A 13,522-nucleotide genomic window follows, 5' to 3' on the forward strand; every position below is an offset into this window, starting at 1 on the left:
ATTCGTTTGGCTGGTTAGCTTTAGCTACATCAGTTGCTTGTCATTTAACTGAAACCGTTTTTTAAAAATAACCCTAGAAAACTGCTGGATAGTCACTATGTTCGTGACAGTACATAATACTGTGAAGGGAAATCTGGCAGTGAGTAAAGCACTGTAAGAATGTTTTCAGAATACAGTACATTTATGCAATCTAAAGTCTTTTAAAAGATGTATACATTTCTTGCTTTCGTGAAACACACAAGGAAAAGTTTAGCTCTTTGAAATTAGCACAGTGAAAGTGAATAATTACTAGGACTGTCAAACCATGATTTAAAGTAAACAGCTTAAATTTGGGTCTGTCCTTCATATAAAGATACTGTATGACTTCAGAAGACCTAAAGTGTGAGTTTTAAGGACTATTTGTATGATATTTGTATTATAATTTTTTGGCCCTGATCACCCTCTGTGTTAATTTTGTATATAGAAATATATAACGAACATTCTTCAAAACCTCTTCTTTTGTGTTCCATGGAAGAACAAAGTCGGACAGCTCTTTTAAAGAGTGTATAAATAATGTTTTTTTCTTAAACCATTCCTAATAAAGGTCTCTTTAAAAATGTTTGTAACGTTTATTTTTATCATTTCACATTTATTGTCTTTTAACAGTGGCCATTTGAAAGTCAGCGGCACACAGCTAGATGACAATTTGGTATGAATCGTCATATGAATAACTCTAGCTACTATTTAATCCGTTGTTGTTGTTGTTGTTTTTTACTAAGCTTCGTATGAAAGACACCAGAGAAATCTTTCAACAGAAAGTCTTAAAATCACATACTATGGCTCACCAAATAATTAAATATCTTATTTATTTCTCTTCAGAAAACCAACATGCAGACATACTGTTTGCAGGCTTTACTTTCACTTTTAGTGGAGTGTTATGTGTATGTGTGTGTGTGTGTGTGTGTGTGTGTGTGTCACAGTGTATATAAGTGCCTCACAGTATAAACTACAGAGTGTGTAGGTATGCATGTAGGGGTGTGTTTTAGTTTTTCTCAGGAAGACTAACTGTCTGATTCTTGTTCCAGTTCGGCATGTTGAAAGGTTGGCGGATGTTGACCCGGTCTTTCTCCGCCTCCAGATCTTCATCATATGGTTCCTCTTCATCCTCAGCCTCACTGTGATGAGGAGATGAGTGAAGCGAGTGGGCGGGAGACGGGGGCACAGAGGCGGGCCGCGGGTAACGGAAGCCTGTGGCCTGAATTATGTAAATGAAAGAATATAGGTCAACAAATATTTACATCCAGTTTTTAGACAGCTGTCCAGATCTGTCAGAGGTTCCCCTTTTTTGACAGTTTTTTTTTTTTTACAGCTTGGCATAAGTAAATATAAATTCCTTAAACATATTAAAATTAGCATGGAAATAAGACTTTAATAATTTAAATGTGATTAGATATCACATTTATAAAATCTCATATCCAGGGTTTTCAAAGGAAAAATACATTGAGGAGGTGAACTAAAACAAAAAATCTTGACTTGTAGCTATTTTAGCTTATGGTAATGGTTGTTGTCATCTTATTTTAAATTATTTTAAGTCATGCTGAATCTCTGGTTGAGAATCACTGGTCTAGATAATTCAACTTCACACTTTTATTCAAATAAAACGGACAAACAATTTCAATTTCACCCTTCATCATTTTAACTTACCGAAGTGGGTTCTTGAGGCTCATAGATGAATGTGTCCGGGAAAGCTTTCGCTAAAGCCATATGGCGGGCAGATACGTAATACTAAGAAACAGAAATATGCTATATTAGTTCATGAACAATAACCTCAATAACCTGTTAGTTTTGTTGTTTTGATACAGAAAGTGGACACAACATGGGTCCTTGGTGGTCAGAAAAGCAATTCACTGTGTGTTTTGTGTGTGTGTAGTATCTGACCCTGCCCAAATATCTCCAATCTAGCAGGTCACTGAGGCGCTCTGTTCGGTTCCTCTGAATGATCCTCTGCCTGCGGCTCTGCTGACAGAACTGAAACAGGAAAGACGTCAGCTGATTGCAGGACTCATCCACCCCACGGTACCGCCGATCCAGAATATAGATACCTGAAAAGGAGGAGTTAAGAAAAATATACATTACATAATGAAACTAAATAAAACTGATTCAAACAAAAATGAGAAAATCTTGTAGCTGCTGTTCATTAGTTCCATTGTATATGTACAACTCTCACCATAAGCTGATGGGTCAGCAATGTGCTCCTCCATGAAACAGCCAAACCCAGACAGGTTAGTGGAGATCGATGGGATACCCATCACTGTACACTCAGCTAAAAAAAAAGATGTGTGCATTGTGTTGAGTGGATGATATTAATACAGAGTTCACAAACTACCATTCAAAAGTTTGGGGTCAGTAAGTCTGTTTCAGGTTTTTGAAAGAAGTCTCTTTATGCTCACCAAGGCTGCATTTATTTGTATTAAAAATACAGTTAAACCAGTAATACTGTGAAATAATATGTCTTTAAAATATCAAATGATCATTCAGAAATTATTCTAACATGCTGATTTGGTGCTCAAGAAACATTTCTTATTCTCAATGTCAAAACTATAAAAAAAGTGACGTATTTACGCTCACTTTGATAAATATAATGTATGAAAACTGAAAAAAAATATTTCTTGTAACTATAACGAGATATAATATCTTGTTTATATACTAAAACAATGTTACCATGTTACTGACCAAACTTTTAAATGGTATATATACACCATGGAGCATGTATGTATATATGCATATATACACACACACACATATATACTTATACATATATATACACACACACACATATACATAGTATGTGTAGTTTTACCTGGTGTGTATCCCCAGGGCTCATAGTAGGATGGAAATACTCCAAGATGGCAGCCTCTCACAAATTCCTCATAGTCCATCGGCAGGAGAGGAGAAGTGGAGGAGAGAAACTCTGGATGGAAGATCACCTAGCAGAAGAATATGAGGCATTAAAGGTTTATTAATTATTTTTTTACATAACAAATTACCTTTGAATACATCCATTATAGTATAGTGTTTGTGTGTGTGTATACCTTGACTCTGTCCTGAGCGGTATTAAATAGGCCGATACGGCGGATGCAGTTGAGGATGGGGTCACTGCTGTCCTCCAGCATGTTGTGAGAGCAGACAGGGGGCAGGCACTGGCGCTGGGTGGCGAAGATGGCACGTTTCATCATGGTGAAGTCCTCTTTATCTAACATCTTAGACACATCAGGCAGCTGCCCTCTAACAACGAGAAAGAGAGCAATGTCACGCCTCAGAAGAGATGACATAATACAGTTGAAATACAAACACCAACTCACACTAAAAGTGATTCGTAGAGTTTCTTTCCAAAGCGCTCCTTCACAGTCTGAGCAGTGTCCCTGACAATACAACAAAGATGCAATGTCACAACAACATTCATTCACTGCTTCAACAGTCCCGGAGTCCAAGCAAAAATTTGGGAAAAAATTGTCTATGGGCTTTTGAATATGAGTGAGTAAATAAAACATTTAGTTTTAATCATTTTAACTACTCTTTTCAATCAGGTGACATTATGACTACTGTTTATTAAACATATAAATAAATAAAAATGAACAAACAAACAAATAAATAAATTCCTTCCTACATCATCACACATCCATCATTCACTGCAGAATGGCAAAAGAAAACAGGTAGTTGTGTTAGGATGCTCTAGGCCAGTGTTGTTATTGTTAAGTAAACCTAAAACGATTTAAAAAAAAAAATTTTTTAAAGCTGAAAATATTTATTAGATGAGACGCTTAAAGTTAAAAACCTGGCAACTAACTGAAAATAAGTTGACAAAAAAAATAAGTTAAAGCTGAAGTACTAAAATTACTAAAATTAAAACAAAACTGAATAAAAAAAAAAAAACTTGAAATAAATAATATTTTAAAAACAAACTAATATAAATGTCAAAAGCACATCATAAAATTACTAAAACTAATAATAAAATAAATAATAAGAGCTAATTCAAAATATTAATAAATACTATAAGAGTACATAAATAATTCTAAAATAAATGTGCTTTCAACACAACTTGATTGTTTAGCTCAGACTACTCGCTTAATATAAACAACAGTGTCATTCTGGTTAGCAGTCCTCACAGTGCAGTTGTCATGGTTACCAGAGCTGTTTCCGTACGGCTTGGCCTTTCAGGGTCTCCACGTTGAAGTTGTTGGTACGAGCAGGCATGATGAAGAATGCTATTATGGTCACATCACTGTGATTCACCTGGACGTACAAGAATTTTGTTTCAAATCAACATCAAATTTAAACCTTTTCTAAAAAAAGATTCTTCATCTTTATAACATTTTGTGTTCGTATTGTGACTTATCGAATGCACATACATCCTAAAACGCAAATACTGACCCTCAGCAGGTAATTAAGTCTGGCCAATGCTTCAAGAAAGATATCAGCTCCTTTATTTGAGAATTCATAGCGTCCAGCAATGAAGAGAAACACTGTCTTGTCAAGGTTAAAATCTAAATGCCTGCACACAAAACAAGAAGAGAAAACATGTACACTGCTGTTCAAAAGTTTGGGATCAGTAAGATTTTAAGTCTCTTTTGCTCATCAAGGCTGCATTCATTTGATTAAAAAACAACAGAGAAAAAAAAACAGTTATACTGTGGAATATTATTACAATTTAAAATAACAGTTTTCTATATTAATATACTTTGAAATATCATTTATTCCTGTGATGGTAAAGCTGAATTTTCAGCATCATTACTCCAGTCGTCAGTGTCACATGATCCTTCAGAAATCATTCTATATGCTGATTATAATCAATGTTGGAAACCTGTGATACTTCTTTTCAGGATTCTTTGATGAATAAAGAGTTCAAAAGAACAGCATTTATTCAAAATAGAAATCCTTTGTTACAATATACACTACCATTCAAAAGTCTGGGGTCAGTACTTTTTTTTTTTCTTTCTTTTTTTAAAGAAACTAATATTTTTATTCAGCAAGGATGTGATAGTAAAAACTTATATTTTTAGACAAAATATATATATATATATATATATATATATATATATATTTCAAAAAAATTATGTTTACTTTTTATTTATCAAAAAATCCTGCTCACAGGTTCCAACAAAAAATATTAAGCAGCACAACTGTTTCCAATGCTGATATTAACGGAGTATCAAATCAACATATTAGAATGATTCCTGAAGGATCATGTGACACTGGTAACCGGAAAGTGATGGCTGATGAAAATTCAGCTTTTATCACAGGAATAAATTCAATTTTAAAATAGAGAACTGCTATTTAAAATTGTTATAATATTTGACAATATTGCTGTTTTTTTCTGTATATCTGATTAAACAAATACAGCCTTGATGAGCAGAAGAGACTATTCAAAATCCCAAACTTTTGAACAGCAGTGTATGAGAGAGTGTTTTGCAGATGTACACATAAATACGATTGCATGACGATTGTCTTATGAGCTCTGACCCGTAGAAATGGCCTCTGACAAACTCCTGGATGCGCGCTTTACTCTGAGCGTGGAGGTTCTGGAACTCGTGCATGGCTGAGAACTTCTTCACATTCAGGCCGTTTGGAGTCACAATATCTGACAGAGAAAGATGAACGTGGGTATCTTTAGCAAATAGACCAAATAGGGTCAAAAAGCAGCAGCTTCCTGGCAAAAGTCCAGTTCTGAACTAAATCAGGCAGCATCCACAGTAATGAAATGAAGCCAGAATCCCTTTCTAATACCAGATCAATCTGCACATGATGACATTTTAAATTCTGTCATCTGACTGATTCATGACTGCATTTTGTAGCCATTAGGATGTAGAGAAAGCAGTACAAGCAGGAACTTAAGTCACCTGGTTTCCGTTTTAGTAAGTGCTCAGCCTCAATGGCAGTGATCTGAGAGACGGTGGTGAAGACGTGTGCACAGCGGACTGCTGCGCGCTCCAGACAGTACCGGTGATAGATCTGCCGGTCACCTGCCTCTTTATCCACATTAAACTACGCATGGAGAAATAACCACAGACACTTCAGGAAGCTTTCTTTAAATTAAAGGTGGAGTATGGATTTTTTCAAAAACTCTTTAGAAAACCGAGTCGGGCAGAGTACCAAAACAAACTTGTAGCCAATCAGCAGTAAGGGGCGTGTCTACTCATGATGTGGAGGAGAGAGGGTTCAGTGCACAGGATGGACATTAGCCGAGCCGAGCAACAGAAAGACAGAGATGGCGGATAAAAAACAAAAGAGGAAAACATCTTCCGAGCAGAAGAAGGCATACGAGAAAGCAAGAAGTAGGACCCGTGTAAATATCGAATCAGCTTTCCAGCGCTGGAGAGAACTCAAGGAGCGGAAGGCCTGCGATCGGACGCTGACGTTGCTTTGTTTCTTATCGATAGGTGAGTAACACCGTGTCTGCGCCGCAACAGCTAAAGTCTGTCTAGTACACTGGACGCGACAAAGCGACCGCACCGCGCCACTCGCATCCGGTGTACACACGCGTAACATTGGTTTTGCTTCGTTTCACAGAACTAATCGTTGCCTGGGTTGCGTACGTATGTGTGGGGCGGAGCTATCAAAATAGGGGCGAGACCCTTTTGGGGTAGGGGCGTGTTTGTTTTGGTGATTTGAAATATCAACATTGGCTACCAGAAATCACTTACGCCACCTTTAACTCCATGAACTCTATCTGTTTATCCAATTAGAGCATCATCTTGGTGTCAAACCAAAATGTGCTTAAAAAACAGGGAAGGTTTTCTAAAGAAATTTGATTCTATCTGGCGAGGAGGTGTGGGTTAAACAGTATAAACAGTAATGAGGACATATCATATATCCACAAAAACACATTCTCTCACACAAACCTCAGCAAGGTTGTTGTAGAAGTCAACGTTCCCGGCACACAGGTATCGGCCAAGCAGTGTGGCATGTGTGGTGAAGATGGTTGCTACAGGTAATTGACGCTGCCTGCATAAGACGAGCCCCAAACCTGCCAGCCACTCGTGAAAATGTGCTGCGATGTGAGGAGGTTCATCACACTGAGCTGCATACTGAAACATATTCAAATTCTAATTAATGAGAATTAACAATATTGTGGGGTTCCAAGGTGATGTATCTTTTACAAAAAATGTAATCAAACATTTAACCAAAATATAGGAAATAGCATAAGCGCATGGCTATTTAATTTCTATTAACTAACTATAACTTTTTTTTCCCATTGAGTTTTGTTGGGAAAATAACATTCACATTTACACTCACAAAATTAATATTAATATAGATATTACAAAAAGACAGAATGACACACACCTCCCATGTTGCTATAGTTAACTAAAATTAAAACTCTTAAGTTGTTGTAAATTAAAATAAAGCTGAGATAAATCCTAATATAAATTTTAGATGTAAAATGTAAACTTAACTGAAATAAATAATTTTGATGTTAAAGTACTAAAATTAAACTAAAACTCTGATACTAGAAATATATAAAAAAACGAACAAAACAACAAAAGGACATAACAAAATAAATAAAACAAACTAAAATTAAAATGAAAACTGAAAATACAAAAAAGCGATTTCAAAATATTAATAAATACTACAACAGTGTATAAATAATACTAAAACAAAACTGCACACCTCTCCCAGTAGCCATGCAGTGAGGAAGCCAAAGAGAATAGCATCGTTAGCCTCTCTATCGAACCAGGGCACACCAATACTGCAATTCTCCCAGAGTTCACTCTTCCAGTGGTCCAGAGACCAGGCCGTGAAGCCCACGTCTAGCAGAATCACATATGGAGAGCCTTCAATCAGCCAGCGACCAAAATATACCTAGAGAAGAAAGGAGAGGAAGGAAATTTAAACTTTGTCACTTCGCTAGAGATTTAAATTGATACCATTCAACAGAAATAGCATTCTGAAAACTGAGACTGCACATGTCTGTGCAATCTTCATACAGTTTCACCTCAATTTTTCAATAATCACAATTCAAACTATTGGGAATGCAACTCCTGGTTTGTTAGTCTGAAGACATCACGGTGTATCAACAACAGATGAAGCCACTTGGACAAGCTAGCAAACATTTTTAGTTAATACTTTCTAAGAAAAACCTGGATGTGTGGGCTTTGATTTTTACAAACTCGTTTCTGTTCATGTTGACGGCAAAGTGACTTTGCAATAACTCAGGCACCAATTTACACAGCGTCTCTCAGGGGGAAATTTCCTCAAAGAACTGAAATAGACCTCAGTCTGGCTGTTGGACACCGATATAGCCTTTAACCTTTAACGCACACACACACACTAGAGAGATGTCATACAAACACTCTCCAGAATGAAGGTTTAGGGTTTCACTGTGGATAAGAGCAGATTAAATTGGGCTGTGTGGTGTGTGTGTGTACATATTAGTTTGGAAAAATTAGAGGTGAACAAACCTACAGCTAGAAACTGCCTTTCTTTTTCAATATTTATTGAAGTGTGTGAATGTGTATACCTTGCACCCACTGCTGTTCATTTTATCAATGGTTCTCCTGAGTGCCGCATTGCAGGGTTCGATCAGCTCCACTTGCGTCCTGACACTGGACTCCATATATGGGCCCACCAGAAAGTAGTTCTCACCCCATTCCTCGCAGGTCAGACGCGCCTTGGTCTGGATCACCGTGTAAATGCCACCAACTGCCACAAAACGAGAGTGGTTAGATAACCTTTAACAGATGTTTAGGTCCAGGAAAGAGAAGGCCGCCCAGCCCTTTGAACTCAACCTCCTTGACCTTTATGTAATCTAGCTGTCAATAATATATAATATTCACAGAGTGCAGCAAATAGCAACACCAGAGTCACATGACTCTTGCGCCCCTGACTATGTGGATACAGTATCTGTGAACGCTTGGCAGTTGAGTCATGTGGCGTATAGGTTTTTGTGTTGTGACAACAACGACAGTGTCTAGTTTCTCCTTTCCAAAACTGTAGATGATTGTAGACTGTGTTCAACTTAATAACTCTCATAAAGTCCTTCAAAATAATTAGGATTAAAAATACATTGGTGTTTTTTTCACGTTTTTTTTATACATTTTATTGTTGGTTAATACTTACATTATATCAAAAACCTCTTGTCTCAAATATTTAAAGAGTATATTGACACTTTCTGTGGAAAATTCAACAGGCTTTGTAAAATGCAGTATGAATTGTTTACTAGTCTGGCTCTGGTTACTGAAGCTTAAACCTTTCATGAAACAGAAGATAAACTGCAAACAGTCAAATATTACAACCCTTAAATGATTTATCTCCCACTTGGTGCTCAATTCTAACAGAGTAAAAAAAATTTAAGTTTTAAAAATTTGATTAGGTCAGGAGAATAAACTGGAAATATACTTTCAATACATTCCTACAGTATTCTTCCTATAGTCCTATTTGTTTTCTGTGCACAAAGAGTAAATGACATCAGGGTGGTTTCAGGTATCAGGTCCATGTCCAAAACAAACATGATATTATGCTCAAACAAACTATGATATGATACTTTTTATAGTATCATACTATAGTTCAAATACAATATGATACTTTTTAGCACTTTTCTTGTTAGTGCACTCATGACATGTCAATGTAGCAATGCTATAAATATCTTAAAACTAAATTTACACTACTGCTCAATTTTTTTTAATTAATAGGAAATTATACTTTTATTCATCAAGAGAACATTAAATTGATTAAAAGTGACAGTAAAGACATTTATAACGTTAGAAAAGACTTCTATTTCAAATAAACTCTGAACTTTATATTCATCAAAGAATCCTTGATTTTTTTTTTTTTTGGGGAAAAAAAGTTTTCACAAAAATATTAAGCAGCACAACAGTTTTTAATATTGACAATTATAATGAATGTTTCCTGAGCAGCAAACCAGCAAATCAGCTGTGCATCACAGGAATAAATTACATTTTAAAATATATTAAAATAGAACTCAGTTATTTTAAACTGTTATGACATTCATTTCCCAATATTACTATATTTAATGAAATAAATGCAGCCTCGATGAGCATTCTCGAAGAGATTTCTCGAAGAGGCAGGTCAATTTAATTACTTACCTTAAATACTACAATTTAACTTTGGGGGGCCACCACCGTTACATAAGTGGCACCCAAACAGGGACTTGAACCCTGGAGCAGGTCTTTGAAAAACATTTTAAAAATCTTACCGAATCCAAACTTGAATGTTAGTGTAGATCTTTGAAGGTATGAGTGTAAATGTCTATGATGACACATTATCAATGAAACATCATATCCAAGAAAAGAAACATGCCTTTATTACCAGTGTTGGGCTAGTTACTAAAAGAATGTAATATATTACTCATTACTAGTTACTCCTTTCAAAAGTAATATTGTTACTTTACTTATTACTTTCTGGCAACAGTAATTAGTTACACTACTAGTTACATTACTATTTCTTCACGCCCCACAGAAGTTGTAACGGTGTATCTTCCACATGAAATTCTTCTAGAATGTTACTAACAACATATTTCTGCCTCATCATTTGACCAAAATCCACATTGGATCGCAGTCAGAAGTTATTACAAACACTCAATAGTGATTGATAGTGACATTCAAGTAGAAGAAGTGTTATATTAATCTCATTAATTATCATATACGATTATATTTCATTATGTATTTTATCAAAATCACATAAGTTTGTAAGAAACTGTTTAATTTACCCAAAAGATTTTTAATTATAGTAATATAATGTACCACATGCTGATCAGAGGGATGTGGGTGGGATGTAATACCAGAGTAAAGTACAGCCACAACTTACTCAACAGTGTTCAGATCATCTTTTTTTCCAGATAAATCAATATAATGCAATATTTCTATCTGCTGAATGTAAGCTTTTCCATATTCTAAGCTTGCCTGCTGCACTGGGGACGTCACATGCATGTGCGAGTCGTGAAAATTATGAAAATAAACCTAGGAATTATTTGATTGTTGGATTTTAAATCAGCGGGGTCGAGGCATCAAAAGTAACTAAGTAACTAAGCTGTTTTAAGGATGGTAACTGTAATATTATTACTGAAATCGTATTAGTAATTAGTTACACTACTAGTTACTGCAAAGAGTAATTTTATTACAGTAACTAAGTTACTAGTAACTAGTTACTGCCCAACACTGTTTATTACACACCTTTATTAGCGACCTCCCATGCGATCTCGAACAGGACTGCATCCTCCCGATCGAACTCTTCGTCCCATTCCTCCAGGCCGGACAGGGAGGTGACCGACAAACTGCGCGCCAGTGGCATGCTGGGTAATAAAATATAACAATAATATCAATCAATCTATCCATGTTTTTAGATTAATAGTCTCATTTGTATTGAACTCCTGACATTTGAACTAATATGTAGGCCTAGCTTACATCCATCATACAAGTGTGAACCTTATATGATGTACCACTGCCAAAAGCCATCTACATCAGTATATGACCTTCAAGCAAGCACCACACACACACACTTCCTCATTCTCTCCTGACACAAAATTATATCAACAGCAATTCATCAAAGTGACTCATCTTCCAACATTGCTCATTTGCTCTTCCTTTCTCGGATTTACACACAAACACATTAGAAAAAGCTTCTTTAGTAGATGAGCAAGTGCATGTTCAAATCATATCATGAGTTGAGATGTCTACAAATGCATTGTGACATTGTACCTTCACCTCAAGTCTAGGCATGACCTTTTATACATCACAACACCATGTAATCATTCAGACCATCACTTACACACCCTCCACTTACAACATACCTTGAGCAACATGAGGCCTGTTTTACGAGAAAGACAGATAGTGATTGAGAGATGAGGCTTGTAGTCCCTATAAACCCAGAGAGGCTTCATGAATGACATAACGGTACTTTAAGGTCCTCCATACAACATAAACACACCTTCACGCAGCGGCCACATGAATTATGAAGCCACTGTGTAGTATCCCTCAGTGTTAGTGAGTTGTCATTCATAACTGAGACGCAGTATATAATAGTCTCACTCTCTCTCTCACTCTCTCAGACGCAGAAGAGCGTACGTGCGCGCTGACACCACACAGGAACAGTCAAACAGTCACCATAACAACAGAACAAGTAAAGCGTTTCCTGGACATAAATATAAAACTGCATAAAATAGACGGGTGCACACGATCAAAAAAGTCGCAAGCTTTTCCTCGGCACGCTTGAGGAAGGACGGACTGGCCAGTCGAGCGCAGGCTGTAAAAGTGGGTTTGACCGAAGGCACCACGCGTGACAGGAATCACGGGCTTTGCAGATGGACGGTAATGTTCCTCTACGGGTTTTAAAACACACGAACACGTAATTTCAGACTGACAACACACAAAAGCAGTAAGTTATGCACTCACCCTGCGGTAGCGTCTTTTCTTCGCTCAGCGGCGCAAGCCTCACATCTGCTGGAATCAATCACCAGGAGGATGATTTGACAGTGGGCGGGGCCTCCTCCTCCTAGCCTTGTATTATAGGACTATTTGGCTTTCCGTCAGGGTGACAGCTGGCACGCGACAGGGTACGTCATAAAATATGGGCGTGTCTTATCTGACGCCGACTCCTCCTCCATGATCTCTCGGAGCTTCCTCCTCACCGCTCACGTCCCCAAGAGATAGGCGTTTACCTGTATGAAGAATTTGATTGGCTAAACAGAATGTTGGGGAAAAAATTGCATCCCTGATATTTTCCTCTTGCAACTCGCAGGGCAAGTAAGCCGCTGGCTTTTGTGTTTTGTGCGCGTTTTCCAATAGCTGCACACCCTCAGAAACCAACTACCTCCTTGATCAATATAACCAAAGACTATGCATGTACAGTACATACAACAGATTTTTAAGTTCTAATGTCTCGATAAATGTTTATTTTATATACATGTTTATAGACCTGTGTGACCCTGGACCACAAAAACAGTCACAAGGGTCTTTTTTTTTTTTTATTGAGATTTATGCATTATTACATCATCTTTCCATTGATGTATGGTTTGTTAGGATAGGACAATATTTGGCCGCGATACAACTATTTGAAAATCTGGAATCTGAGGGTGCAAATAAAATCAAAATGTTGAGAAAATCGCCTTTAAAGTTGTCCAAATTAAGTTCGTAACAATGCACATTACTAATCAAAAATTAAGTTTTGATATAATTACGGTAGGAAATTTACAAAATATCTTCATGGAACATGATCTTTACTTAATATCCTAATGATTTTTGGCATAAAAGAAAAATCGGTCATTTTGACCCACACAATGTATTGTTGGCTATTGCTACAAATATACCCCAGCGACTTATGACTGGTTTTGTGCTCCAGGGTCACATATATTTTACTATTTTTCTACTATTCTATGCTTTTCCTATTTTATTCATTATTTATTGTTATTTTTTTATTTTAATATTGTATATTTCTATTTCTTGTAATTGTTTTGTGTATAATGCTTTGGCAATATTGTGTCTGTAAACACTGTAAAGTAGGCTACTTTAAATTTTAAATTGAAAGGGCAGAG

The 13,522-nt window shown here is 36.5% G+C and overlaps 1 protein-coding gene across 1 annotated transcript; it reads right to left on the reverse strand.

The window, feature by feature from the left end:
- Window positions 1-59: 59 nt before the first annotated feature.
- On the reverse strand, window positions 60-12,460 carry LOC107690304 (glycogen [starch] synthase, muscle-like). Its single transcript, XM_016488606.1, has 16 exons — window positions 12,384-12,460; window positions 11,166-11,284; window positions 8,495-8,676; window positions 7,645-7,836; window positions 6,879-7,064; window positions 5,877-6,021; window positions 5,500-5,617; window positions 4,411-4,531; window positions 4,166-4,272; window positions 3,342-3,401; window positions 3,072-3,264; window positions 2,840-2,966; window positions 2,207-2,302; window positions 1,918-2,081; window positions 1,684-1,764; window positions 60-1,234 (listed from the first exon to the last, which is right to left on the reverse strand). Exons 2-16 carry the CDS (start codon window positions 11,281-11,283, stop codon window positions 1,022-1,024), a joined length of 2,103 nt encoding a protein of 700 aa, XP_016344092.1. The 5' UTR covers window position 11,284; window positions 12,384-12,460; the 3' UTR covers window positions 60-1,021.
- Between the last annotated feature and the right edge of the window lie 1,062 nt (window positions 12,461-13,522).

This window comes from Sinocyclocheilus anshuiensis, unplaced genomic scaffold, assembly GCF_001515605.1.
Source record: "Sinocyclocheilus anshuiensis isolate Anshui unplaced genomic scaffold, SAMN03320099.WGS_v1.1 scaffold461, whole genome shotgun sequence".
In the NCBI taxonomy this organism is placed as follows: Eukaryota; Metazoa; Chordata; class Actinopteri; order Cypriniformes; family Cyprinidae; genus Sinocyclocheilus; species Sinocyclocheilus anshuiensis.

Excerpts from the sequence above, each read along its gene's own strand:
- LOC107690304 (XM_016488606.1), bottom strand. The coding sequence starts at position 11,283 with ATGCCACTGGCGCGCAGTTTGTCGGTCACCTCCCTGTCCGGCCTGGAG. Across the intron at positions 8,677-11,165 it reads ATGGGAGGTCGCTAATAAAG|TTGGTGGCATTTACACGGTG; the intron begins GTGTGTAATAAA and ends GTTTTGTGGCAG. Across the intron at positions 2,303-2,839 it reads GCCCTGGGGATACACACCAG|CTGAGTGTACAGTGATGGGT; the intron begins GTAAAACTACAC and ends CTTTTTTTTTAG.